Source organism: Drosophila gunungcola, assembly GCF_025200985.1.
Source record: "Drosophila gunungcola strain Sukarami chromosome 2R unlocalized genomic scaffold, Dgunungcola_SK_2 000012F, whole genome shotgun sequence".
Lineage (NCBI taxonomy): Eukaryota > Metazoa > Arthropoda > Insecta > Diptera > Drosophilidae > Drosophila > Drosophila gunungcola.
Window position 1 is genome coordinate 2,047,043 of NW_026453170.1, and position 26,903 is coordinate 2,073,945.

Genomic DNA, 26,903 nt, shown 5'->3' on the forward strand with positions numbered 1-26,903 from the left:
TACATGAACACAAGGACCATCCTCGAGTAACGTGCTAGAAAAATATGCCTCCTCTTCTTGTTACAAACAATTGGTTTGACTTTAGAGGCATGTCTTAAGTCCAATATCGTAGAACTCATTCATGACACTGTAATTTCAGCTGATACCATAATTGAATAAGAGGTATTCTGGAGCAATATGCATGTTTCTCATTGACTAAGAGTAAATGTTTCAGTGGCATCGGGCCGCCATTAACCCCAAAAATACACTATGGAAATTTGAGAAAATACCATTTTATTATCAGATTTAGTTAATATATAGAGCTAAGGTTCTTTTTAGGGCGAGTGCTGAGTTACACGGACTAATTGAATGCGCATATATATTTAGGGGGTAAAAAGTTAGTTCTAGGTTTTGCTACGATTGCTTTGCCTTTGGTAAGTGCTTTGGTGGTCGCAGATAGGCCTGGATATAGAAATTTCCGAACAGATATATGAAGACTAAGCCCTGTAGCATGTTCAGATACAGGAGACCGTGAGGAACACCACAATTCGCCGAGAAGAATCGCACGTAAGTGGCGTAGCTGAGGAGCATGAGGAACTGGCAGAGCTGGGTCAATGTTATGTATTTCTTCCACCAAATATTGGACTTCACTTGGGGATACTCCGAGGACAAATAGTAGTAGAAGTACATGACCGTGTGCACCAAGGAGTTAAGAAGTCCAACGGCATTAAAGTGTCCGCCAGTGCCATAATATCGGGTCAGAACGTAACTTCCAAAGGACATGAACACATGGTGATATATATGCAGGAAGGTGACTTGCTTATAGCTCTTTCGCAGCACAAAAAACACGGTGTCCATCAGATCAAGCACTTTGTTGATCAGGTATGCGGCATGCAACAAACGTTCTATCTGCTTGCGTTCATGACCCTGGGGAAAACTCTCCATGCAGTGTAAATTGCATATACGGACGATGAACAGATAGTAGAAGACCTTGAACGGAGAAAGATACTCAAATTAGACGATGAACCAACCTAGTGAATGTTGAAACTCACCATTCCAAAGTAGATGCCGTTATAAAGCACCTGAAATATGTTGTAGACCTTTAACACTGTCTTCAAATCATATGCCTTCCGATTCTTCATAAAGATTTTCCCCAGTTTGAGCACAAACAGTAGATAAACCACCAAAATCAGTAGAATTGGCCATGGTGATCCAGCCAGTGGTATGGGGTTCGGATCTGGTCAGATATAGGCAAAGATTGTCGTACATATAGATATATATATATATATATATATCAGGTTAGTTAATCTCCGAACCCACCTGCCTGAGGAATGTGCAAAAATCCGAGCATCGTTGATGGGTGATTGTCGATTGAGGGGCCACTGGTGACTGTTTCAGTTGCCTTAAGACATTCCAGTCTGTTTTATCGGAACTGGGCAAATCAAACAAAATAATGTTTTATTCAAGTATTTGAACCGCAATGTCTGTCCCACATTTTTAAATGAGAGACCTAGCACAATAGGCTTGATCAATTAACACTCAATGGAAACCGACTCATTTTTTCCAAAGAGAACTAAAATTTATTACTCATTGCTGTTTGCTCTTGGCTTTGACATACGTTTGATAGTAAAAGTTGCCGAACATGACAATCATGGTTGTGGAGAGCGCCAACTGGACGAACTGTAGGTACCAGGGAAAGGAGCAGCCGGGATTCAGCGAAATTGTCAGTATACCTTGGGCGAAGAGGATCACGAACTGCAGGAGCTGCAGCTTGGTAATGTATTTTTTCCACCACAATTGCCTCTTGACTTGTGGATGCCAGGCAGAGGCAAAGTAGTAGGAGTACATGACCATGTGCACAAATGAGTTTATGTAACCCATCAGGTTGTATTGTCCTCCGGCACCGTAGAAATAGTAGGTAAGGGGCACACCCAAAACCATCACTGCATGATGGAAAACGTGCAACACGGTGATTTGCTTGTAGCTCTTCCTCAGCACAAAGAACACCGTGTCCATCAGGTCAGTGACCTTGATGAGGAAGAAAAAGTAGGTAAACAAACGATCGACTTGTTTGTCTGGATGATCCAGCGGGAGTGTGGTCATGCAGTAAAAGTTATAAGGTTTTGTCACAAAAAGATATTCAGACCCCTGTGTGAATAAAAGCGTTACAAAAATACAAAACTAAAAATATTAAAATACGTTTACCTTTAAAAACACAATAAGATTCATCACAACCTGACAGAGATTATAGACCAACATGGCGTTTCGCACATTGTAAGGTTTTCGGGACTCCATAAAATCGGGACCCACTTTAAAAACCAGCAACAAATAACCCAGAACAATCATAATCGACGGTATTGGTGTGCCAAGCAGGGGCAGATGCACGGGATCTATCGATAAAGATGAAATTTCAAATAATTGGTTGGTATTCCAGGTGCAATGACAAAGTTTACCTGCCGGAAATCCCCGGAAAACATCCAAAAGCGATGAGTTCATGGTGGTCACGAGTCTACATCCGTGGATTACTACTGAGGCACAATTTGGCCATTCGCCTCTTTATATACGAATGCAAGTGCAACCAATGTATTCCGACTCCAACCACTGGTTGCCCCAAATGCTCTTGCATACACTATGCTATTTCTGTAGCTCAACTCACTGGACAAAAAAACGAACAGCTTTGAATTTCTAATTTGGAAATTCTAATTGTTCCGCGGTCATTGCATTGATCGTGTCATGGGTCAGCTAAAAAGGTTTCTAGACGTACAAACATAAAATTGTAGCTGTCTCATGCAAATAAACGATTGTAAAGGCACGGTCTAGCTTGACAAAAAAAAATTTAAAACATAGAAATTAGAGTCAAAAGTAACATTTCAGAAAATATGACAGTATCCCACCGTCGAAATTGTTAATGGCGTCTGGCGAAAAAATGCACTACTTTTAGCTCAGAAGTAATGGATTACATTTGCTGTTTTTGGTCAGCGAAGTTGTAATTGATGCTAACACGACTTCGTTATTTCGTTTCCTCTCCGTCACATTTGTCCATTGGAAGTCCAAAAATGCTTTAGGTATATGAGTTAAAATATAATTAAGTAGTGGTCCAGTACTTAGAAAGTCGACCAAGTAAAAATTAGAGCCAGGTTTGATTCTTAATTGGGAAAAGAATATTTTTTTTCGTAAGCCCACTGAGTTACAACTTATACATTTTTATACCCTTAGTATAATATCAGTCAGAAGTTTGCAACGTAGTGAAGGAGACGTTTCCGACCCTATAATATATATATAATATATTCTTGATCAACATCACTAGGAGAGTCTAGCCATGTCCGTTTGTCCGTCTTTACATTCGTTAAATTCATCAAAATCGGACCACTATAGCATATAGCTCCCATAGGAACAATCGGAAAAATAAATGAAAAAAATTATAACTTTGCTTTTTTTTAACTTTGTAATTTTGTTTGTAATTTTTTTAGAAATGCTTTTTGATTATTTAATTATTTGACAGTTCAGAATTACGCTTTTAAATTTATTGAAATCGGAAAACTATATCATATATCTGGCATAGGATCTCAAGTAATTGAGCTGCAAATCAACATAGCTTCAATGCTTTTAAACATACACGCAAGTAAATCATAATTTTAATGTCTTCAAGAATATTTCATTTTTGCAATTGCTGCAAGGGTATATAAACTTTGGCTTGCCGAAGTTTGCTTCCTTTCTTGTTTTAATTGTATATTGAATTTTAATCGGCCCGAAGGCGATTCAGCTTTTGCATACTCTCGCAGCCAAACATATTAATAAAATATCAACCAAGTATATTAAACTTGTTTGCAAAGCCTGCTTTTGCTTTGACTTTTCTGACCGATTCCTGTGTTTTGTTTATATTTACAGAGGTTCAAAGCGTTTTTGGCAAACAATAGACCATGGCGCTGGGCAACATCAGCAGCAGCCGAAGCCAAATCGGGCGAGGCCATTACAGCATTAATCCCAGAACAGGGGCAACATCAGCAGCAGCAACTTCGGAAGAAGCAGCAATGGCAGCAATAGCAACAGCAGCAGCAGCAGCAACAAATCTAATTACAGAACAACAATAAGGTCAGGCCCTGGTGCCGCTGATGATGATGATGTTTGGAAACTTCCGTTTTGCTTGCCCGGGCGGAAATGAGGCGCAATATGTCGTCCAGTCACTGGTTACCTTTCCAACTTTGTGAATAGTGACCTCAAACGTAGAGAGCTGAAGGAATCTCTCCACCCAGCACTTGTCTGGAATTTAATTAAAGCACAAAAAACACGAACCGGACTCCGGCGAGGGTCGAAACAAAAGAGCAGTGCCCCAAAGGCGGGGCGTGGCGGCGGTGACCCATAAATCTAGCCGCCCACCACCCAGCACCCATGCTGCACGTTGCTGCAATCGAGCTGGCCCACGTCCACTGGCCAATTAGCTGCTGCAACAGCCGAGAGCGGCAATCGTTTGGGCTCCATTGAACGCGTACTCCTGCCTCTCTGATGACTGCCGCCAAAAGACGTGCGGGCAGCAGCAGCAGCAATAGCAGCGGCAGCAGCAGCAGCAGCAGCAGCAGCAGCAGCAATGGCAACGAGCAGCAGTCCCTGCAGCAACAGCAGCAGCACGGCCAGCAGCAGCAGCAGCAGCATCAGCAGCATCAGCAGCAACATCAGCAGGCCCAGCCACACGAGTACCAACAGTTGTTGCAACACCCGCACCATCACCACCACCAACACTACAGCACCAACGGCAACAGCGGCAACAGCAACGGCAGCAATCCACAGCAATACCACCAGAGACAGCAGCAACACCAGGCGACATTGCGCGATTGCTCCGTCAAATTGCCGCTGGATATCCTGTGAGTACGGCCAACAAATCATTTTGGGCTCCATTGTTCTGTTCCAGTGGGCTTTCGCTTTTGCACGTAGCCGATAAGGAGGCCAACAGTCAGCCCCGAAAAAGGTCAATCTCCCCTGGGAATCTGGGACGGAGATAGCCGCACGTCTGGCTGGTTTAATAAAATTTACATTTTAACAACGCGAATGAAAATTGCATTAACTTTAACGGGAAAACATTTGCTCGGTTCGATTTTACCTCCCTTTTTTTTTTGCTGCACAGAAAAGAAGCCCAGCAAAATGAATCAGAAAATTATAAATATTTACCCAGGCGACGGCTTAAAGGAGGGGAAAAAAAGGAGCGACTACGAGATGGGGACAAATGAAGCGTTTCAAATGCTTAGCGCTGGCAAAAGAAACTTATCCAGTTTTGTCAGGATTAGAGCGCCTGAGCCTGTCTTAAAGCTTTGCGTTCGGCGGGGATTTGGCTTAAAGGCTGCTAGCCAGCACAAAAAGTGTGTGACAACGGCAGTAAGGAAAGAAGGAGGAGAACCGGGCGGAAGGCGGGGTGGTGCTGCGTTTATGCAGATCGCAGTCAAGTGGCTGGTTGCCTTGTGCGACAAGAAACGAGGCCAGTCGCAGCCCGGCGTTTGCACTCGGCAAAATTTATTAGATGATTACTTTTCGGATAAAACTTTTATTTACCAGATAGGCTTACAAATAGCCCAAGTTGTAAATTTATTTGACTGTTTAGACACTGTGCTTTTTTATTTTTAACGATCAAAGCTTTGTATTAAAATCGAAAGTTATAATACTTTGCAAAAAAGAAATATTAAAAAATTTGGTTTTATCCTTTACTTTATTTATTAACAATTATTAATCATTAACTTTCTTTAGAGAGTTGCGTGTCCCTTTGAACGCAGATGTTGTTAATTTATGTCTGCAACTTAACGAATTTTTCCACAGTTCAGTCTTTTAATCCGATTAAATGCTTTTAAAACATTATGTTGTTGTAATCATTCGAATCTAAATGGCTCTGAACGTTAAGTAATGACATTTTATCGAGCCAACAGTATGCAACATATATATATTTTAACTGGCGGTGACCAGAATCATAAAACCGTCTTGGACCCAAAACTTTAGTTTTATGACTTCCATTGTGTCAAGTATGTGCATGGATTTATTAAAAGTTGGTTAAAGATGATGTCTATGTCTCGAAGACTTTATTCATTTTGTTAGAGCGAGCAATTATGAAGTGTTCTTCACCATTTTGAAGTCGCAAATAAGGTTCAATAAGTAAGTTTAATAAGTTATACAATAGACCGGATCGAGTCAGTGCAGAATATCATTAAATGTTTAACTATATAACTGGGATGCAATCCTACTTTCAAAACATCTAGTAGTGACAAAATTCCACTTGGCTGAAATCGTTGTGGTAAATAAAAAAAGTTATTTCGAAGTTACATTTTTTAAACTTTATTAGGTTTGACAGATATTTTTTCTTCAAAAGTGATTCAATAAGATTTAGGAGGACCATATAATTGTTTATTTCCAGTGTTTTTACTGCAGCTGCGGGCTTAAAACGTTATAAGAAAAAAAAAACAACTGTTGGGAATATAAAAAGAACTTAAAGCGTGTCGACAACTATCAGAGAGAGGGAAAGAAGGGACCTGGGACGATGTGAGATGGAAAATGGAAAATGGCAGGAAGTCGGTCGGTCTTGCTCTGAGGTTGCACCGTGCGCCACAAACGGCGCCGTCGAGTGAAGTGCCTCGACTCCTTGCGGGCCTGCAGGCCAGTGTGTCGTTACTTTTAACGAGGTGTCGCATGCGAAGCTCGCGCAAGTGAACGGAGGCAAAGGAAACTTCGGGGGGAGGGAAGCCACCAGTTGCCAACAATTTCCATCGCCGCGCTCTGCCCTACTCTGCTATCCTTTGCGCCATCCCCACTCCACTCCACTTCACTCTGCTCTGCTCTGCTCTGCTCTAGTCCCGGTATATGAAAATGCACTTAGCCGCAGACTGGCAGCAGCTCCTGCTGTCACCTGCTAATGCCACCGCCCCCTTGTACGCTACCATTTTTACCGCCCAGCTGTGGCATGCTGCAAATGAAGTCATCCATTAGGCCACGTTACGTATACGCCTAGTGTGCTGCAATGTGGTGCTCATAATAATGCTGCCAGTGTTTGTTGCGGTCTAAGCGGAAACGTTTATAATGGAATTCGCTTAAGCGCCGCCGGACGTGGACGAGCAGCAGTTGGTGGCTGAAAATAGAGTACGGCGGCCCAAGTGTCGTCTTGCTAATTTAGCTAAAGCCAGCCGGAGAAAGGAGGTGAATTGGGGCGAACTGGGAGTGCAGGTAGGATTGCCAGCGTTAATTACTCAGCGCAGTCGGAAAGGCACTCTAATTAGCTGCAGCGGAAGCGGGTATCGAGAACAACGAACAACGAACACCAAAACCCAAACCCAAACCCAAAACAAAACCAAAACCAAAACCTAATCGATGCCTTTTGTTCTTCTCTCCGTTGTAGATGGCTACCGAAATCGGCGATGCGACCGGCGGGTCCTGATGCCTCGCCCACCGACTGCATCCTGGTGGTGGGCGTATCCCGTCCGAAACTGGCCGTCGTCTTCCTCACGGTCATGTTGATCTCGCTGTTCCTCACCTTCCATGTCCTCTACGATAGTGCCGTGTACAATATCCAAGCGGCACAGGCGGTCCACGAACGGCATCGCCTCTCCTTGGCCGCCTCCGCCTCGTCATTGGCCTCCTCCTCGTCGTCTAGTTCCGGCTTCTCCTCCTCCTCCACCGGCGCCGCTTCCCCCAATCATCTGCCCGTTTTCGTAAAGCCCATACCCAGTTCCAATCAGCTAAGCCATCCCATGGTATTTCCCTCCAGTCGCGTGCACTTTCCCAAAACCAGCCGTCGACTGCCACAGGTAAGTCCCTGGGTTCAGAAAATCGGATGTATCACTCGAAAAAATTATAACATATAAAAATATTTTAAAATTAATTTTAAGTCGCAACATAACTGTTTAGTATAAATAAGGCTTTTGGAGTAAAAACAAGTAAAAAATGTTACCTTTTTTACTTTTACGCGTAAAAAAATACTGTATGAAAATATTAATGTTAATTCTCTTAAGCAGGGTCTTTACTGCACCAAAATATCAAACTTTTGTTATGTTATGTGTTTCATAAAGAGCAAATAACATTCACAGAATGAAGCTTACAAGTATAACAATTTGAAAATATTTAAAAGACTAGTTTATAAAAAATGTTCAATTTACTCTAAAACGCAAAAAAATCTGTCTTCAAAATTATAAACAATTTTATTAAATTTCATTTATTTATTTATTCATTTCACCAATGGGTTAAATCCTTATCTGGCTACCAGGTTATAAACTTAACTCAAAGTCTTATTATTTATCAATTGTGCCTTCAGGATGTCAAACATTGAGGGATTCCTTAGTTATCACTTTTATTTTTAGTGAATTTATTATTTTTTAAGATAGGTTCACTAAACCATAATTAATAGTTGTAGCATAAATTTAAATTTACAAAAAGTAGTTGCGGTTTAAAGTGCATGGTGGTAACAGGTTTTAGTGTTTCGAAGTGTATATGAATACGTATTTTGGGAGCTGTTGGCCCGGGAGTGGTCTAGTCCCCGACTAATTGCTACAATTTGCATGCTCACGTTCTTTGGGCTTGATTTCCGGACCCAGGCGCTCATCATCGGCGTGCGAAAGTGTGGAACGCGGGCGCTGCTGGAGATGCTCTACCTGCACCCACGGATACAGAAGGCCGGAGGCGAGGTGCACTTCTTTGACCGGGACGAGAACTACCTGAAGGGCCTGGAATGGTATCGCAAGAAGATGCCGCACTCGTTCCGGGGCCAGATAACCATCGAGAAGAGTCCCAGCTACTTTGTGTCGCCAGAGGTGAGTGCGTCTAACCCCTTTGTTTCGTTTCGTTTCATTTCGTTTTGTTTTGTTTTGTTTTGGGCTCGCTTTGATATCTAATTGGCAATTAGGATTGCCTTTCTCTCGGCCTGGCCGTAATTATTAATTGACTGTCTGCCGTCAGGGACAACTGGTTGCTGTACTGTCCTGTCCATCTGTCCATCTGTACATCAGTCCATCTGTCAAATTAAAGTGAAACGCTGGCCATGTCCTAGCCAATTTCCGTGACCATGTCGGAGCCGGAGCGGAAATGTTAGCAAATTCATTTGCCAAACGGCAACGTCTAACACCCAACCCGAATCGCTTTTCGGGCCAGGTTTTATTATTGTTTCTTTTCCGGTGGCGTTGTTTTTGTTGCCCGCAGAGTGTCACAAAATTGGGTTTTTGGCCTGATGCAATTTCGCTGCGAGCCGGAAGTTGCATGTGTCACAGGGAGAAGTGGGCCAAGTGGGCGTCTCAGCTTGGTTAGCATCCTGACCGGGCTGACAGGGCAATATTTTATCCAGTTTCATTTCAATTTTAACTGCCTTGTTCGTCGCACGACTGCAGTTGATGCAGTGTTTCAATTTGTCTGGCACTTTGAGGGGAATGTGGAATGAAGTTCGCTGAAGGGCAGTAGTGGAGACAGGGCTTGTGCTTTGATGTAGATATATCTTCATTAATGTTGTTATTAATATTTATTGAGATGCACGAGGGGAAAAGGCGGGTCTAACTAATGCCGCCCGAGCGGATCTCACTCTGCGGGAAATGTCAAATTATCCTGTAAAGCAGCATAAATAATGCATCTCCCCACGGCGTACTTTGGCCTCAAACCAAAGCCCTCGATCTGCTCTCTGGAGGGCCGGAATTCTGATATGTCATGGCGCTCCAAATGCATTTTGGCCGCATTAATGATTCAGCGAAATGCATATTCCCGGGGGCGAGCTCAAACTGTAAATGGTTCATCAACGTGAATAATTCAGAAACGCTTGAGTACTCGGGGGGAGCTAAGGAGAAATCATGAAACAAAAAAGTTCAGAACTTGTTGCACGGCCTGGTGGCTCTTATTGAAATTGATTAAGTTTATTTACTCGCCTCGTTTCGCCCATTTGCGAGGCTATTTATACAACGTGGCAAATTCAAGGACCCCGGCGGAGCCGAGTCCGGGGCCTGCCAACATTGTACGGCAATATTTTCCGGCTTAATTAAATTGTTCACAGCACACTTGCTGCGGAAGTGCAGCAGCAGGGGGCGGACAGACGAACGGGCGGACAGGGGGCGTGGCTGCCACACAAGGCAGCAAATTAAAGGCAACAAAAGGGGCGCCCAAGCTTCCATTAAAATGTAGCACCCAGAGTTTGCAATTATTATCGATTGTTGGCCCCCGACATAAATTCATTAATTGGAAAGGCGGAGGCCCAGCATCAGCATCAGATACTGTGTTTACCATGGTCCACCTTGAGAAAACATTGAAAAAACTATTTAATTTCTTTACCAATGCAATGCAGTCGTTTTAAGCAAATTTTGTTATTAAAGCTGCGAACGTAATTAAATCGTTTTTCCTGCACTTTTTAGCACATGCAGTTCTGGTTATTGTTAGGTGCTCGGTGCAAAAATGAGGTGACATAATTGTTTCCATACAAACAAGTCGCAAAAACTATTAGTTTTGGGTGGACACGAAAATTAATTACATTTTTATATATTCAATTTATGTGGGGCCAAAAATCGATTTTTTTTTAAATCTGGCCTTAAAATAAAGTTAAAAGCATAGAATAAATGCAGGGTTCTCAAATACTTATAATTTTTAACTCTTAAAATATGAAAAAACCTTTTTTTTTAAATTTGTTTTTGTTTTTTTATTTAGTAGATTAATATGTATTCGTATTTCTTACCCGAACTACATACTTTTAAATCTAGAAATAACGCTTAAGTCGAGAGTGACAACTATAAGATATCCGTTAAAATATGCCTCCGGTAGATGACGCCAGCAATTATAAAGTAGAAAGCGACATCTGTTATCGAAACATACCTGTAGGCATATTTGTATGCATATCTAAATAAAATCTAAAGTAATAGTTTGGTTGGGAAAATGTTTGGTATGTCGATAGTTAAAAATACTTCCCGATATGTGGGTGGACATACCATTCTGCGGGTAAAAGATACATATAAATACCTTTATAGCCTTGAATCATGATCTTAACTTGTTGTAGGTACCGGAACGAGTGCGGGCCATGAACGCGAGCATCAAGCTGCTGCTGATTGTGCGGGAGCCAGTGACCCGGGCCATTTCGGACTACACGCAGCTGCGTAGCCATGCGGCCACCGCCATCCTGCCGCTGGCCGAGAAGGACCCGCCCACACCCAGGGAGAGTTCCGGGGGAGGAGCAGGAGGGGCCACCGCCACCGCCACCGCCAACGCAGCTGCCAAGATGCCGTCACAATCGCAGCTGTATGCCAAACTGCAGTCGGCCCGTGGCTATGACAATGCCCTCGTGGGTGGCAGTGGGGCGGGCGCCAAGGAAACCAAAGGATCTTCTTCTTCGGCCAGAAGACAGCTGGCGGGAGGCGGAGGAGCTGCGATGACCACGACGACACTGTCGCCAATGGCAAGCGCCGCCCAAATGGCTGCCAAGTAAGTGAAGAGCCCCCCCCAACCGCTCCCATTTTCCCTTTGCTCCTGCTTGCCATGCAAATGAAATGCAAACTGCAAATGAAAGTTGCCCAAAATGCGACTCTTGTCCTTGGCTCTGGCCCCCTTTCTCTGTTCCTGTCCCTTTCCCGCTGTTGGGGAAACTTTCATGTTGCGGCCACACTTGTTGACAGAGGGAGTGAAGTGGAGCGAAGGAGCCAAGGACTCTGTTTAACATGGTTGAAATGTGGGGCGTGGGGAGCTGCTCATTTGCAGCTGTTGGCAATTCAATTTGCCGTCCTTGTCGAAGGAGAAGAAGATTTAAAGCCCTCATCTTGCTCACCCGTTCGCAGGTCCTTTGAGGAGCTGGCCATATTTCCCAATGGCACCGTTAACGAGGCTTATCGACCGCTCAGCATCTCCATGTACCATGTCCACCTGCACCGCTGGCTGGAGGTCTTTCCGCGGGAACAACTGCTGGTCGTCAACGGCGACCGCCTCATCGAGGATCCCGTTTCTCAACTGAAACGCATCGAGGCCTTCTTGGGTGAGTTACTTTTCGCAGGTGATATTCGGGATTTTGGGGCTGGCTTGCAAAAAACTCTTTCAATTAATCTCTGGTTTAGCTGGTTTTTGAAATTTGTATATAATCATTACTTTTTATTATATTTTATCTTATACTCCTTGTATATAGGGTGACTATAAAACAATAGCTATTGGTTTTCTCAGGTGTAACCAAAAAACCGAGCTAGCTTTTTGCAACAACTTGTCAAAAAAAAGGATTTTTAACACTATTTGTTTTAAAAGCAAGAATCATTGAGATTTTCTCTATTTGTAATATATTTCTTTGAATAGCTGTAGATTAACCGGCAGATTTTTTTGATTAATAGCTTGTTAGCTTTCTTTATTATCCCTGTACAAGATACAGCCATACATTTAAGTTCCACTGAACTTAGGATTGTGTTTTTAAAGCGCTATTTATGGTAGTGGATCTTAAATTTTAGCAAAATTTAATGAACGTTTATTCATAACCGAAATTGCTTAAGCTGAGAGTCATTTTCTGAATCAGGTAGTCCCAAATTACCTTTCAGCTGAATTTTGTCAATTTAATCTTGTAAACCAGTGTTATAAGAAACGGAAACTTTGAACATATGTTGAATACTACCAAGAGTTTATCAAATACCCACATTTAATTTCAGGCATCGAGCATCGGGTGAACAGCGAGCACTTCTACTTCAACGAGACCAAGGGATTCTACTGCCTGCGCTACGACAACGGCGATCGCTGTTTGAGGGAGACCAAGGGTCGGAAGCATCCCCATGTGGATCCCGTGGTGGTCTCCAGATTGCGAAAGTTCTTCGCCGAGTACAATCAACGCTTCTACGAGCTGGTGGGCGAGGACCTCGGCTGGCCGGAGGAATAAGCCAGCACTTGGGCCGTTTGCCAATAAATCTGCCGTTGGTCAATCGCTTGGCCCGCTGTGCAGCCAATTTAATTACTAGGAGGCAACCATGGAAAAAAAGCTCAAAAATCGCTGCGAAGTTATCCCGCACCATTTTCCGCTGCATATTTTTACGGGGGGGCGGTTGGCAGTATTTCCGCATGGCGGAGTAGAGCAGCTCTGACAGTTCAATTATGTGCGCGTATTGAAAAATTGCATTCCTATTTGCACAGCCCAGCCAAACCGCCCACATACCATCATCCCAGAGCGCCACATGCAAATTTGCCTTTACACCAGCAAAGAACAAGCGGAAGAACAAGGAGCAAAAAACGAAAAAAAAAAAAGAAAAGGAAATATAGTAAAATAAACTGCACGCATTTCGGTGTGCAGCAGGCCATGAAAATGTGAGTGCATCGTATATATATCGTATATATGTGGCATATATATAGCGAAATGAAAAGCAATATCTACATGATGTTCGAACTTCGAAGGTTACACGTTTTCTACGTCTGTTTGTGTTCTACATGATTGCTCTCTCTCTCCCTGTGTGTGGGTGAATTCGAGTGTATGAGAGCATAAAAATTAATTAAGCAACTAAATGTGATTTTATAGCATGTAAGCATAGGACAAATTGAAAATGATTGCGAGTGGGTGGTCGTGGGCGTATGAAGAGGGAGAGAGAGAAATAGAACATTGGGGGAGTAAAGGGGCAATTAAAAATGTATTTAGACTTACAGTCGGCTGAATTAAATGTGTGCGTACAGAAACATGAACAAAACTAAACATATCACATTTAGCGTAGCATAGAATAGTATATACACAACATATCAGGGGTACTCGAGGTCCTCAAGCAACTTGAATACTGAATATGAATATGATTGAACTAATGCAATTCGTACGTTATGTTACATATCGAAAGCTAAACCAACCATGAAATCGAAACATATCAGCTGCATCGTCGGCAAATATACAAGAAATATATATACAAGCATATCTATATATTATATACAAACGTATCGTAGACCCTAAGTCGAGCATCAAATTTATTGTAAATGACTTTGATTTTGACCTAGTTTGTAGTGTGCGATGTGTCACGGATTCGTCATAGACAAACTTATAGTTGAATATAGCAGTATCCTAGGTTAATAACGCACTGCCTAAACCAAAAGAATAGTTATGTCTGTTTAGATAATTATACTGCACCCAATTAGGTGATAAGTTTATCAAAGATAGTTTTTAATGCATTTTTAAGACAGATTATTTTATATTCCTAAAGAGAGAAAACCATATCAATTACGGCAACTCTACCTAAAGATACACATAATATATATATACACTTATCAGCTGTTTGGCTAACGTTTAAACATTTCGTATGCATATCAAACTCAATGTGAAAAACTCAACTTAGGCTAACACTTTCCGGGACGATCCATCCAATTTCGGTTTACAGCAACATAAACACGTATATATAGAGATATATACCTCCCTCTTTGGTTCGTGTACCAGTTCTTAGGGATCTTCAGCAAAGAACTCGACTAGCGCTTAATCAATTAACAACAGAAAATAGACTATGAAAATGTATTAATCTGGTTTTTACAGTGTATCTCCTTATATACATCCTATGCTGATCCCTTAACGACAATGGAACCACAAAAGGAATGAAACTAACCAAGCAATATAAATTCAAAGCAAGACTGAAGGTCCTCCGCAGAATATTTTATTCTCCTTATATTTTGTCAATCAGTGATTTGTTTTGAATTATGTAAGCCAACCAAAAACAAATATAGTAGCAAAGACAACGAACATTTCTAATTTGTTTATATTTTTATACAGAAGCGAAAAGTAATTTAACCGAAATCCAGAAACTAAAACCAAAATGGAACCAATTTCCGTTTTAAAATATATTAAAGTATTGAAAAACGATATCTTAATATACTCAAAGAGCAATCTGTAGTCACATTTTGTCCTTGAACTTGAACTACGCCAATTGCATACAAAATACATATCAAAAGTTTAACTCAACTCTAGATCCTCCATTGATATATATATATTGATATTATTGATGTATTGTCTACTTAAATTGAACGTGCAAAACTCAACAACTATAATGTACCTTAAAAATCAACTCTCTATTTCTTTAACTTTAACATAAACTTAAACTCTAACGATAACTCAACTCTTGCAACTTATTCAAACTTTCAATGTACATACAAAAAGTATTAAAAAATTAAAAAAAAAAAATAAATCAACTAAAAACGAAGAAAAATCGTATAGAAATTCAACAAATTGTAAGAAAAACGACAAGAATCGACATTTTATGCTATGAAAAATTTTACGCATGCAATAAATAAATGTAATTCGAAAAACTGAATTTGTCTTTTGTTTATAACTAATTATTGCTGAGATTTGATGACATTGGAGGATGATTTTTACACTTTTTCTATAAGTTTTTGTTTGAAAGCTTTTCGAAGTTTTGGACACAAACCTTTGTAGGTAACAAGTAAAATACATGTTCTAAATGCCAAGTGAATCAAAACATAGTGGAATTAACTACACTTTGAAGCACAGTTTTGAAAACAAATTTAAAACTGTATTTCCAAAAAAAGTTTAAAATAATCAGTTTTCAACTTTACGTTACTATTTGACATAAAAAAGCATTTTACGTTAAGAGGGTATTAAAAGCTAACATATTTTGCACGCTTATTTCAAGAGAAGAAAGCTTAACCTATGTCATACTATAACTTTTTCCCTCGATTCAGTTGCACTTGATTATTTCTCGCCACCGGTTGCTGCCTGTCAAGCTTCGGTTGATTTTCATTCTATTCTAATTATAAAAGCTGTTATAGTATACAAGTAATATATACTAATTTGAACAACTTTTTATTGTAACAAATATGTGGAAATATTATACAAAAATTATTCAACGACAAAGTCCAGGCGGTCAGCTGTGTTTTGTTAGGGATTTATCAGTGTGTGGAAAACTCAAACAGCAGGTAAGATATTATATAGAAAGAGAAAAAGCTTTCTAAGAGCACAACTTTGTTTACAAACAATGACTATATATTTTTTTGCTCAGACCCAGTTGGAATTTGTGGGGACTGCTCGCATCGATGAGAAATGGCAACAGGCCAGGCCCTATGGGGAAATGCCAGGTCCCAGCTCCTTGCGAATGCTCTCATATTTTCTGCCAGGAGGTAAACGTAAAACACAATTGCAAGTGTGGTGTTTTCACCTCATCGGTATAACATTTTTTAATTGTATTTGCACTATGGACTGTGGATAGGCGCCCTTCGCAACACAAACTTGATTCAGATGAACCGCCGCATGAGAGAGATGTATGGGGATATATACTGTATACCTGGAATGATGGGCAAACCGAACGTAGTCTTCACCTACAATCCGGAGGACTTTGAGGTGACCTACCGCAACGAGGGTGTTTGGCCCATACGTATAGGATTGGAGAGCTTTGATTACTATCGCAAGGTTCATCGACCTGATGTCTTTAAAGGCGTTGGTGGCCTGGTATCTGAGTGAGCAGTAATCACTTACGCCTTATGATAATATTACAATTATAAAATAATTTTAGCCAAGGCCAGGCTTGGGGTGATTTTCGTAGCAAGGTGAATCCGGTTTTAATGAAGGTTCAGAATGTACGGCAGAATCTTCAGCAACTGGACCAGATATCAAAGGAGTTTATAGACAAGTAGGAGTTATTTCCAGCCGCATTTTATATTAATATTATATTTTAATAAAAATTTTCTATTTTTAGATTGGAAACTCAAAGGGATCCAAGGACCCACACTCTGCGTGCAGACTTTCATAATGAGCTTAAGATGTGGGCCTTTGAATCCATTAGCTTTGTGGCCTTAAATACGCGAATGGGATTACTAACTAATCAGCCAGATCCGAATGCTGATCGGCTGGCCAAGCACATGGGTGACTTCTTTAACTACAGCTTCAAGTACGATGTACAGCCCTCAATTTGGCCATTTTACAAAACCCCTGGTTTTAAGAAGTTCCTCAAAACCTACGATGACATTACCGAGATTACGACGAATTATATAGAGACAGCCACGAAACGCTTTGAGTGCAATGAGGATCGTAAGACCAAGTGCGTTTTGGAGCAGCTGTTGGCACTGAACAAACAGGTGGCTGTGGCAATGGTTATGGACATGCTAATGGCTGGAATCGATACGGTATGGGGCAACTATTCGTGGAAGTACTTGTTCTCAAGTGTATTTTTCAGACATCTTCTGCTTGTCTAACGATACTGTATCACCTGGCTCGCAATCCCGCAAAGCAAGAGAAACTGCGAGGGGAACTACTTCGTATTTTGCCTGAATGCAAGGGTTCCTTGACGGATGATAGTACCAAAAACATGCCTTATTTGCGAGCCTGCATAAAGGAGGGCCTGCGCATCACCTCTATAACACCCGGAAACTTCCGCATTACTACTAAGGACCTTGTGCTGTCGGGATATCAGGTGCCCCGTGGCACTGGAGTCCTGATGGGCGTCCTGGAGCTATCCAACAGCGATGAGTACTTTGCCCAGAGTGCTGATTTCATGCCAGAACGTTGGCTTAAGTCCGACTTAGCTTCTGACATTCAAGCATGTCCAGAGGCTCGATCGCGTAATCCCTTCGTATACCTACCTTTTGGTTTTGGACCACGCACCTGTATTGGCAAGAGGATCGCGGAACTGGAGATCGAGACGCTACTAGTGCGACTTTTGCGAAACTACAAGGTTAGCTGGCTGCCCGAAACTCCACTGCAATATGAGAGCACAATCATCCTGGCCCCCTGCGGTGATATTCGCTTCAAACTGGAGCCAGTCGGTGATTCAATGTGATATCCTTTCCTAGCCTCAAGTACAGACTTCCGGTTAAGTTCAGAGATTTACTCGCAGTATTCACTAACAATATGGGAATGTAAAAAAATAGGAAAATGCTAGCTGGCTAGGCGGAAAATGGAACGACATGACATGGATATATCCAGGGTCTAGCGCCGATTGCGTCCACGGTAGCGTTGGTGGGAATGATTGCGCTGACGCTGGGGCTGTTGCTGATTTTGCTGATGCACTTCTTTCTGGGGTTTTGGTGGCTCCGGTTCTGGTGTTTGGGCAGTTGAGGTGTTCACCATTTCAGTGGGTTGATCTTTCGGCTCCGATGTGGGGGTGGAGTGGGCTGGAACGCAAAGTGATATTAGACAGTTTAAAATCGAGAAATGCAATTTAATTACTTGCCCAGGACGGATTGGATGCTGGCTTTCTTGAGGAGAGCCTGGGTTCCTAGGCTAGTATTGAAGCAAGTGGGTGAACCTGGTTGTGAAACAATATTCGTTAGAGTTATAAAAAAGGCAAAACTATAACTAAAGGTCTTAGGATAAATAGATTTTTTTTTAAAACTAGTATTGTTATTTATTTGGCTAGCATTCTTAGTACTGCAAGAATAAAACTTATTTTGACTTCTCTGAAACACGCAGAGAAAATCAGCAACCAAAATCCCTATTGACCCTATTTTTAGGGCTATATCTTAGAACCAATCAAAGGTGATGTTTCCCTAATATTTAATTCACTTTTAAGGACGTTTCCAACATGTATTGTAGGAAACTTAAAAAGTGATTTTTTGGTTAAGTAAAAAAACTTGTTCTTTGAATTAATTAGGATGGCAGCCAAATAAATAACAATAAAAGTTTCTCAATCAAGCAATATGCAATAGAGACTAGGAGTCGAGGACACACCGATAGGGCTATAGAAAATGTCTTCGGAGGAGGTGGCAGGAGTTAGGGTGTCGACTGTGGGATAGTTGGATAGTTGTGTGGCAGCCTCAAGGATCTGTGCGGCTTGGGGATCTGGCTGGGTCTCGTTGACTTCGACATCCCTTTGGTGGACTGTGCTGCCGGTTTGACTGCTGCCACTGGTGCTGCAACTATCGTCCTCTTCATCGTCGGATTCTTCATTTTCGGTTTGGGATTGGGATGGGATTTCGGTTGGGGGTTCAGGATCGGTTTCGGGCTCTGCTTTTGGCGCGGGATCAGTGCTGGCTGTTGTGTTTGAACACATGCACGGAGTAACAAAACAGAGACAGAATACTAACGTTAAATTGTTAATTGGGACCACACGGAGCGAACCTCGCGTGAGTTACCTGCAGCAGCGGCGTTATTGTACAGACGGGTGTTCATCATGGCGGCACTCATGTGTCCTGGCGAAGACTTCCACTCCTCATCCCGCTGGCCAGCTGCTATCGTTATCATTCGGATGGGAAAGGGGGAAGAAACAGAGAGAGATTCGAGGTCAGGGCAACGGGAAGGATATGAAACGAGAGGCCAAACTCACAAGAGGCTTGGTGGCTAATTTGGAATTTTTCGGGCCTGCAATGGATGGATGAGCTACGGAAATGACAATGACTGAATTCGAGCACGAGCTTTGTGTGTTGCAGTATCGGTATTGTATTGTATTTCATGACAACGTTTCAAGTTCAGTTTTCATCTACGCTTAAATCGATAATCGATACTTGGAGTTAACCTAGACTTAGGGGGCTACGCACGAGAGTCTTAATAATGTTCAAGTTCAATGTCCATTACCAACTTCCGCCTGCTCCTTGTCGTTGTTGCCATTGCTGGTTGTCGTTACGTTCAGTTTGCCCTTATCGTTTTCCTTCTCCTCGGCCTTGTGCACTCCGTTTTCCACCACCGCACCAGCTGGTTTCTGCTTGGCCTGCAAGGCAAAACTTGGTTAAATCAAGATCGAAGTTTTGTGGTGGTGCAATCCCCACCTGCTCAACAAGCTTCTCCACCTCGTCGCTGCTCAGTCCCTCGCTGGAGTGGGTCTCGGAATCGCTGTCCTCGCTGGTGCTGCTGCTGCTTCCATCCTCCTCTTCGTTGGGCACAAAGTCGGAGTCATCCTCGGAGTTCTCGTTGGCGTACTTGGCCAGCATCTGGTCAATGGTTAGGTTATGATCGGGATCGGCATTGGAGTCCTCCTCCCGCGGACGCTTCACGACCGGGGAGTTGGTAAGACCCTGTTTGACAAGGTTAATGCTTAATACACATTTGGTAACGTGATGACTTACTTGCTCCGAGTGGCGCACAAACACCCGCCGAGTGCTGTTGTCCTGCTGAACTCCTGGACGGCACATGGCCCGGGAAAACCACTGGGTTAGCTTCTGGGTCAGACCCTTGCCACTGCCGTACGATACCTCCTGCTGGCGGTGCCTTATGACCTTCTGGCCATGAGCTCGGATGGCTCGCAGCTTGCGTCGTCGGGTCTGAATGAAGTAGACCATGTCGGAGGGGGATATGGGACCATTGCCGGTCATCAGGGCTCCCAACGACAACCAAATGCGAGTGAGTCGCAGCAGGATGATGAGCAGCAGAAAAGGACCCCATGGCAAAGGTCGTTCCAAGGGAGTGCCAGATTTCTCTATAAGCCGGAAAGGAGAAAACTTAGAGTACATTACCTACAAAAAGGATCTATGCTAACCCTGCGGCAAACTCCACTTGGCCGTATCCTCGATCATAACCAGGGCCCGATCCGCACGTTCGATCACAAATTGGCCAATTTTCGTGCTGGCAAATCGCTCCGCCTGCTCGCGAACCCGATCGTAGAAGCTGCGCGTCTTCTGCAGTTCGCTGACTTCATCCTCGTCGATATGGTCGCGCTGATGCTGATCTTTGGCTCCCGCCGCCGTCTCTGTCTCCAGTGCCATCTTGCTGATTAAGGAAAACACATTTTGTTGGTTTTAAATTTATAGAGACAATGCGATGGTCATCGTGCAGCTCTAACTTCAAGTTAATAAGCTAAGCTGATTAATCCTTTGGCATCATATATACTATACATTTTATATATCTACATTTTCAAGACTTTAAAATTAAGCATAGGTTTTATATGTTAAATTAAATTGTTGGCGATAAACTTCATGAAAAGAAAAAAAAAAACTCATCCCTCAAATCATTTTTTACATGAAAGAAGAAGGAACGGTTTAGTTGAGATCCCCGACTATAAGATATCCGTTACTCAGCTTACCGATTTCAAAATAAACAAGCCCCACTAAATAATCAGGTTTTTGATGGCGCCATCTAACGAAAATTAAAATGTATACCACTTCTAAAAAGATAGTTCGATATATATAAAGCATAATAACTGGGCTCAACCAAGCCTCAAAGTGACACGACAGACTTTAGCGATTTGTGTGCGTAAGAGTGGGAGTACATTTTGAAATAAACTTGCGCTGCGTAGGCATAACTAGAATCTTTAAGTGACATGTTTTCAGTATCTCGACGTTCATACGGACATTCGGACAGACAGACGGATAGACGGACAGACGGACGGTCAGACATACTTTACATACTGTCCAAAGTATACAATATACCCTTTTACTCGTAGTGATTGGGTATATAAATTACACTAGAAAAAAAACAAGGCAAGAAGGCAAACATGGTCAGTACTAGCAGACTAGAATTTTTCAGCAGCTTACATTTGAAGGGACAGATTATTTTTTATTTATTGCTTAACAGGGTAGCATTGAGTCCTTAAAATAACTGAAAATTAAAAACCGGAGCAGGCTAACAATTATTGTTGTAATTAAAATTTTAATATAAGTCGGATTGTGGCTCTTATCTCGAAAGTAAATCCGTCTATTTCGGCATGTGTTTAGCGTAATGGTAATTATCGCCAATTACTAGAACAGTCATAAAGGTAACCATGCAATTCGGGATTGCCGCGTGATTACTGGCTGAACAAACCGAGAATATGGTAATAGAGTATTAATAAACCTGACAAAGCGAGGTCGTCTGCTAGAGGAACCGAAAGTGGATCGCTTATCGGAACGGATCGACACTTCGCACTTGCTTGAGCTCGAGATAGAGATTCGATGCTGTTTTGCCAGACGGAAAACTTATAGTCGCTATATAGTACTTTATACCTTTCGCCGACAATGACTAACGGAAAAAAATTAAGAAGACCTAAGCAGAAGCAGCAACAAAAATCAAAACAAATTAAGTATTTTAAAATTAGACCATCTGAACTTTGTACGATTCCGTCTGGAGTAATAGTTGCGAGCATTGATTACGGGAGATCTCCGTCTCAGAACAATCGAGATAGTCATTGTGTGGGTGAGGTTATTAGTTGGGTTATTAGTGATTTGCAAATCTGCTGCGGTTCATGAATTTACGCCCTATCACGAAGCCAATAAAATGCTAGGTTAGCTCCTCTTTCGCTCGCTTTTGATCACATAAATTACTTTTTAAATGCTGATCGTTTGTTGATAGCTCCCATTCTTATTCTCGCCGCTATGAAAGAAATCTGGCATATAATATAAAGTTACACAAGCATAACATTCATTTATTTTATATTTATAGCGCTTATTGCATGCCCAGAAAATACGCGAATTCTCAATTAAGTACAAAAACAATAAAATTATCACAAAAAATTTGTTCTCGGGATCAAAGTGTATCTTCCATAAAATGCAAAATTAAAAACACAAACACATGGCGCAGGGGAATGAAAATGAAAATAAATCGAGGCGAAACCCTGTTGGCCAGTGTAACGAGATGTAAATGCAGAAGTTCTCGGCGAGTGAAGGCAGTGTGGAAGGGAAAGGGGGAAAGAGAGGAGCAGCAGAGGGAAAGTATAAAGTGCAAGGCACTGGAAATCAAGCTGATAACGGTAGTTTCGCTTTCCTGCAATAATGGCGCTCGAGAAGCAGCGGAGAAGGCGCAGAGACCGACTAAAGCATGCCTACTTACCGGTCTTTATGATTTCCTTTTAGAGCAATGTTCGGATAAATCTTCTTTTGAGTATTCAAAACTTTCGAACCAGCCGCTAGTCTCGAAAGTCACGCTTCTGAGTTACTAAAAGGGTTTGGCAATTTATAAGCACTTTTGTGGAACACTATTCCAAGACCGCCCTACAAATTTCTGGACCAACGATTTCAGGTTCCAAGCTTCCGACTGCACAACTCCCGACTGACTGACCAACGACTCTGGAATTCTGAGTTCTCGATCCGCCGAGCCGGAAGATCGTCTTGGACTCGGCTCCCGAAAACGAGCAATCGTGTCATCTTTCAGGAGCTTCGGCATTATCTGTATTACTTATAATCTCTCTCTCCCTTTTTTAATCTCTCAATACACTGTTTATAGGAAGATTGAGTGCTAGTATAAGGGACCTCGGTTATCTGCAAAATATCTGGAATATGTTTGAAAGCTTTTATGATGAAGACAAAAAGAGGTAAAGGCTTCTAAATATACATAAGTGGTCTAGATTTTGTTATCACTATTAATAAGTGTAAGCCTTTAAACCTTATAGGAAATAAACTTTATTAAAGTTATTTGTAGGCGTCGGAATTTTAAAACATTTACTTCTAATTAAACTTAAAAAAACACAAATTTTGGTCAAAGAATCATATTTGTTTTTTAGGTATTCCTAACAATGACATTGAGATCGTGAAAAATAAAAGTTTCAGAAAATGGTATATAAACATTTTAAAAAAGCAAACAAGATTCAAATATTATTTAAGAAGTCAAAACAAGTAGTGGCATACATTACTGAAAATGTTAATCTTGTTTGTAAAAAATAAGTATTTTAACAAATGTTATACCATTTTTTTGTATTTACCTTATATTATGTTATTACGTGTCATTTACGTGTCCATATTACTTCAATTAAATTAGTATTAACATTAATATGAATACTAAATACAAATATTAACTTACAACGTATTTGCCATAAATAAGAGATCAGCAAATTAAAGCTTCCTTTATTGGTTTTAAAGCCAGTCACCAATGACAATCGTGTTTACCTGGTTTGTTTATCCCGTTTGAAGGACCCTTCGTCCCATCGGCAATTTTGAGCAACCACTCGACCGAATTGCACTCAATTTGGCTTTTCGCTCGGCAGGAAAAGCTTTTGGAGCCCAGCAAACGCCGAAAAGCTTTTCGCGAGCGTTCAGTTGCGCGAAAACTCTCCACGGCAGCGGACAGCATTACGGAGCGTGTCGACCTCTCCCTCTCGCTCACTCGAAACGCGCGTTCTGTGTAAAATCAGAGGGACTCCCGCTCCCTTTTCCCCACGCGAAGTTCTGGAAGGACTCCCCGCCCCTTTGTCCCGCCGAAAAGCCATTCATCCCGCGTGTGTGTGCTCCGGAAATCAAAGAAGGAAAAGTTTAACCGTGTGCAGTGTGTTGTGAAAAATTATTTGGCCAACTGCAAAGGCAAACGGCAGTGCAAGTCCAAATGGGAAAATAGGAAGCGCATTGGAAAATAGCGAGGAGTAGCAGCAGCCAGCTAGCAAACTCGGAAAAGCGAGGAGGAGGATGTAGTCGCGAAATTTAAATGTACTTGTCTTGGTGACCTCACTAGCACACTCACACACAAGGAGGGCTGTCAGGATGTGTAAGTGTTAGGGCGAAATAAAAATGTTTGGCTCCCAGGATTGCCATTGATAAGCCATCGTAGCACCTGGCTAAACCAACGCGAATTCCTACCTGTGACAGCTGCTCTCGTGTGTTGTATTTTCGTATTTTTAAGCAGCCCTCACGTAATCCGTTATCCCTTATCCTTTGGGCCCGCCCAACTCCCTTTGATGCTGCCATATAGACGCTATATAGCTGGTATATACATAGTTAAATGCTGCCACTTAAGCAGCTGAGCCGTTTTGAAAAGCCAACGCCGCACAATTTGGCTAGCTATTTTTATGCGGGTTGAGTGCGGCTTTGGCTAAATTAGTTTGCGCATAAATTTTGACCCAGAAATGGGCGGTTAAAGATATTTGTGGGAAAACAACACACAAAAAGCTCTATTCAGATGAATTTCTGAAATCAAAACGACCTAATTTCTTATGTATCCTAAAATAACACCTGTTCAAATATCAAAGCAAATGAACATTAGTAAAGTTCTTGGACATTCTAAAAAACATATGTTTGGCCAACCCAATTTTTTTTTTGTGTGCATATGTCGATTCGGTTATGAAAAAGTTTCACCTATGATCAAATTACCGTTCACGCAAAATAAATAAAAAAAAAAAAAACAAAGTATTTCTGAGAAAGACAAACCAGTGTTTTAATGTTCTCTATTTAACAAAATTAGGATGAACTATTTGGAATTATTATTGAATTTATACAATAATTTATTTACAAAGAAATTAAGAATGAAGTTATGCTTATATGCTTAGTTATATTTAAATGATTAAAAATGTTAATATGTTGTTTATGTAACCAACATTTTAATAAATTTGTCTGAAAAAAATTATAAAATATTTGAAAATATTTTGCAAACAAAATTTAAATATTTGAATGAACCGATTTTAGGTTATGATATAATTTTGAGTAATATACGAAAATTAAAAAAAATCTTTTAAAACATTTTCCAAGACGGAAAATAAGTTAAATTCCCAGTTCCCATCTTAGAACGTTTCGTGCACCCCTCGCCATGATTTTGGCGCCATGTCAGGCAAGGGGTTAGGACCGATAACCCCTGAAACGCACAGGTTCCGCGAACGTTGGCGCGGCCATTTCTCTACACTCAGCTGCTGTTGGACTGGACATGCCCGTTATGGCGTCTTTGCATGCCGCTGCGCTTCCGGTCCATAGCCACACACACTCACACACACACACACACACAAACACAGGTATACAGGCACGCAAGTACGGCAAGTATGGCTAAATAAAAATGAGTGGCCAACAAACAGTGCGGTTCGGTTTCTGTGGTCTGTCTAGATGTCGCGTGCTATTTGCCTGATATAGTTTTTAATTATCGCTTGGCGCTCATTTCTCAGCTCTTCTCTTTCCCACTTTGCCATTAATTTGTTCCCGTTTATGTGGCCATTTGACAAATCAACATCTTGGTTGGCCCAGAGTGGAAGAACTGAGGGAAGGAGGAAGACAATTGTCGCCACTGGTGGCCTCGAGGTGTCTGCCCTTTTCATCCCTGTGCTCCTCGACCCCACCTCCCGTTGTTTAGGGCCTCATACATTCGTTGATTGAAATTGCAGCAACCATCTGCAAATAGCCTGATGTGAAATTGGACATAGCAGTTCGAGCACGAACGCGTAAATTGCTTGTTTGAAATGGCTCACATGCAGCTGGGAGGAAAGTCAGGATGAAGTTTCAAAGTTCTTCTCACATATCAGGGGGAAAAAGCTGTAGAAGAAAAAGCATTTTTACCCGCAGTGACAAGATTCTTTTACTGCAACTCGTTTTTTTCCTACTCAGGGAGACAACTATAGAATCCATTTAACCTTTAAAGATTTCTCAGTATTATTTAGAGGTTTTAAAGTATTTAATATTATTTATTATTTATTTAATATATCAAAAATAACTAAAAGTTGGATTTATTTAGTACTTAGCTGTCTCGAAATATAAGTATGTAATGTTACTAATACATTTGGAGATGGTTTTCAAAAATATTAAGTTCTTAAAGTTAGAAATCCTTTGAGATCTGAAAACGTAATTTATTTTTACGCTAAAAGAAGAATTTTTTTTGTTTTTAGTTTTAATCTAAATTGTTGGGATCTAGATTTACACATAGAGCTATTTTAATGTCACAAATTCAGCATGCTGATGACCAATTTCGGTTTAATTTTTCTCTCTGGAGTCTTAGGGCTGCTGTTTGCCAGCGAATTGTAATTACTTGGCTCCGGAATGGCTGGCCCACAAAGGTAACCCAGTTAATTAAAATAAAAGCTTCGGGCCAGCGCATATTGTGGCTCCCCAACAGCCACGTATTCTCCGGATTCTTTCCCGAAGGGCCGTCATACACGTACAGACTTTGGTAATCCCTACATTAGAAACACTCTTATGAGGCATCAGTGTAAGCCAGGCCATCAAAAAGACTGGCACAATCCAGTTTAATTTCGTCATTATCCTGGCAGTTAATTAAGCAGCAGTCCATTCGGAATCTGCTGCATTTATGGGCTGCCAAACGAGCTGTCCATCAGTTGGGCTCACGCTGCGTATTCGCAATTTACATACGGAATTCAGTCCCCACAATAAGACCTCGTTTGGTGGGTCCTGCAATTGCTGTGCATTTCTAAGAGCGTGGACTTTAAAAAGGGACACAATTCGCATAAATAGACCATGCATAATTC

General features: G+C 41.6%; 5 protein-coding genes across 16 annotated transcripts in view; 2 read left to right on the forward strand and 3 right to left on the reverse strand.

Annotated features, from left to right (window-relative positions):
- LOC128255723 (uncharacterized) overlaps nucleotides 1-15,194 on the forward strand; it is a 43,244-nt gene extending 28,050 nt beyond the window's left edge. Inside the window, exons 4-9 of the mRNA XM_052985423.1 lie at nucleotides 3,868-4,838; nucleotides 7,346-7,754; nucleotides 8,538-8,753; nucleotides 10,964-11,385; nucleotides 11,736-11,929; nucleotides 12,582-15,194. Of these exons, the coding sequence (XP_052841383.1) occupies nucleotides 4,483-4,838; nucleotides 7,346-7,754; nucleotides 8,538-8,753; nucleotides 10,964-11,385; nucleotides 11,736-11,929; nucleotides 12,582-12,805 (1,821 nt within the window). The 5' untranslated portion in view covers nucleotides 3,868-4,482 and the 3' untranslated portion in view covers nucleotides 12,806-15,194. The remainder of the gene's footprint in view (nucleotides 1-3,867; nucleotides 4,839-7,345; nucleotides 7,755-8,537; nucleotides 8,754-10,963; nucleotides 11,386-11,735; nucleotides 11,930-12,581) is intronic.
- On the reverse strand, nucleotides 257-1,445 carry LOC128255734 (elongation of very long chain fatty acids protein F). The gene is made up of 3 exons (XM_052985455.1): nucleotides 1,300-1,445; nucleotides 1,032-1,216; nucleotides 257-969 (listed from the first exon to the last, which is right to left on the reverse strand). The coding sequence occupies exons 1-3, from the start codon at nucleotides 1,328-1,330 to the stop codon at nucleotides 394-396; spliced, it is 792 nt and encodes a 263-aa protein (XP_052841415.1). The 5' UTR covers nucleotides 1,331-1,445; the 3' UTR covers nucleotides 257-393.
- Nucleotides 1,464-2,775, reverse strand: LOC128255735 (elongation of very long chain fatty acids protein F). The gene is made up of 3 exons (XM_052985457.1): nucleotides 2,433-2,775; nucleotides 2,185-2,369; nucleotides 1,464-2,127 (listed from the first exon to the last, which is right to left on the reverse strand). Exons 1-3 carry the CDS (start codon nucleotides 2,473-2,475, stop codon nucleotides 1,567-1,569), a joined length of 789 nt encoding a protein of 262 aa, XP_052841417.1. The 5' UTR covers nucleotides 2,476-2,775; the 3' UTR covers nucleotides 1,464-1,566.
- Nucleotides 15,195-15,569: 375 nt separating the features above from the next.
- On the forward strand, nucleotides 15,570-17,718 carry LOC128255727 (probable cytochrome P450 12b2, mitochondrial). Its single transcript, XM_052985442.1, has 6 exons — nucleotides 15,570-15,816; nucleotides 15,900-16,017; nucleotides 16,107-16,353; nucleotides 16,410-16,526; nucleotides 16,593-17,019; nucleotides 17,070-17,718. Exons 1-6 carry the CDS (start codon nucleotides 15,718-15,720, stop codon nucleotides 17,670-17,672), a joined length of 1,611 nt encoding a protein of 536 aa, XP_052841402.1. The 5' UTR covers nucleotides 15,570-15,717; the 3' UTR covers nucleotides 17,673-17,718.
- LOC128255726 (uncharacterized) lies at nucleotides 17,706-22,806 on the reverse strand. Of its 12 annotated transcripts, none has more exons than XM_052985430.1 (9): nucleotides 22,568-22,806; nucleotides 20,304-20,529; nucleotides 19,894-20,243; nucleotides 19,597-19,842; nucleotides 19,406-19,538; nucleotides 18,967-19,062; nucleotides 18,563-18,913; nucleotides 18,066-18,140; nucleotides 17,706-18,006 (listed from the first exon to the last, which is right to left on the reverse strand). In XM_052985430.1, the coding sequence occupies exons 2-9, from the start codon at nucleotides 20,527-20,529 to the stop codon at nucleotides 17,822-17,824; spliced, it is 1,662 nt and encodes a 553-aa protein (XP_052841390.1). In that variant the 5' UTR covers nucleotides 22,568-22,806; the 3' UTR covers nucleotides 17,706-17,821. The 12 variants fall into 12 exon arrangements, with proteins under 12 accessions (XP_052841390.1, XP_052841393.1, XP_052841391.1 ...); XM_052985433.1 differs by having other exon boundaries at nucleotides 18,563-18,865; nucleotides 18,967-19,059; nucleotides 20,304-20,533; XM_052985431.1 differs by having other exon boundaries at nucleotides 18,967-19,059; nucleotides 20,304-20,533.
- Between the last annotated feature and the right edge of the window lie 4,097 nt (nucleotides 22,807-26,903).

Coding starts and splice junctions, on each gene's coding strand:
- LOC128255734 (XM_052985455.1), bottom strand. CDS start 1,330: ATGCTCGGATTTTTGCACATTCCTCAGGCAG. Junction 1,217..1,299: donor TTTGCACATTCCTCAGGCAG/GTGGGTTCGGAG, acceptor ATATCTGACCAG/ATCCGAACCCCATACCACTG. Junction 970..1,031: donor ACGGCATCTACTTTGGAATG/GTGAGTTTCAAC, acceptor TCTCCGTTCAAG/GTCTTCTACTATCTGTTCAT.
- LOC128255735 (XM_052985457.1), bottom strand. CDS start 2,475: ATGAACTCATCGCTTTTGGATGTTTTCCGGGGATTTCCGGCAG. Junction 2,370..2,432: donor TTTCCGGGGATTTCCGGCAG/GTAAACTTTGTC, acceptor CTTTATCGATAG/ATCCCGTGCATCTGCCCCTG. Junction 2,128..2,184: donor ATCTTATTGTGTTTTTAAAG/GTAAACGTATTT, acceptor TTATTCACACAG/GGGTCTGAATATCTTTTTGT.
- LOC128255727 (XM_052985442.1), top strand. CDS start 15,718: ATGTGGAAATATTATACAAAAATTATTCAACGACAAAGTCCAGGCGGT. Junction 15,817..15,899: donor GTGGAAAACTCAAACAGCAG/GTAAGATATTAT, acceptor TTTTTTGCTCAG/ACCCAGTTGGAATTTGTGGG. Junction 16,527..16,592: donor TCAAAGGAGTTTATAGACAA/GTAGGAGTTATT, acceptor TTCTATTTTTAG/ATTGGAAACTCAAAGGGATC.
- LOC128255726 (XM_052985430.1), bottom strand. CDS start 20,529: ATGGCACTGGAGACAGAGACGGCGGCGGGAGCCAAAGATCAGCATCAG. Junction 20,244..20,303: donor CAAGTGGAGTTTGCCGCAGG/GTTAGCATAGAT, acceptor TCCGGCTTATAG/AGAAATCTGGCACTCCCTTG. Junction 18,141..18,562: donor CATTTTCTATAGCCCTATCG/GTGTGTCCTCGA, acceptor TTTCACAACCAG/GTTCACCCACTTGCTTCAAT.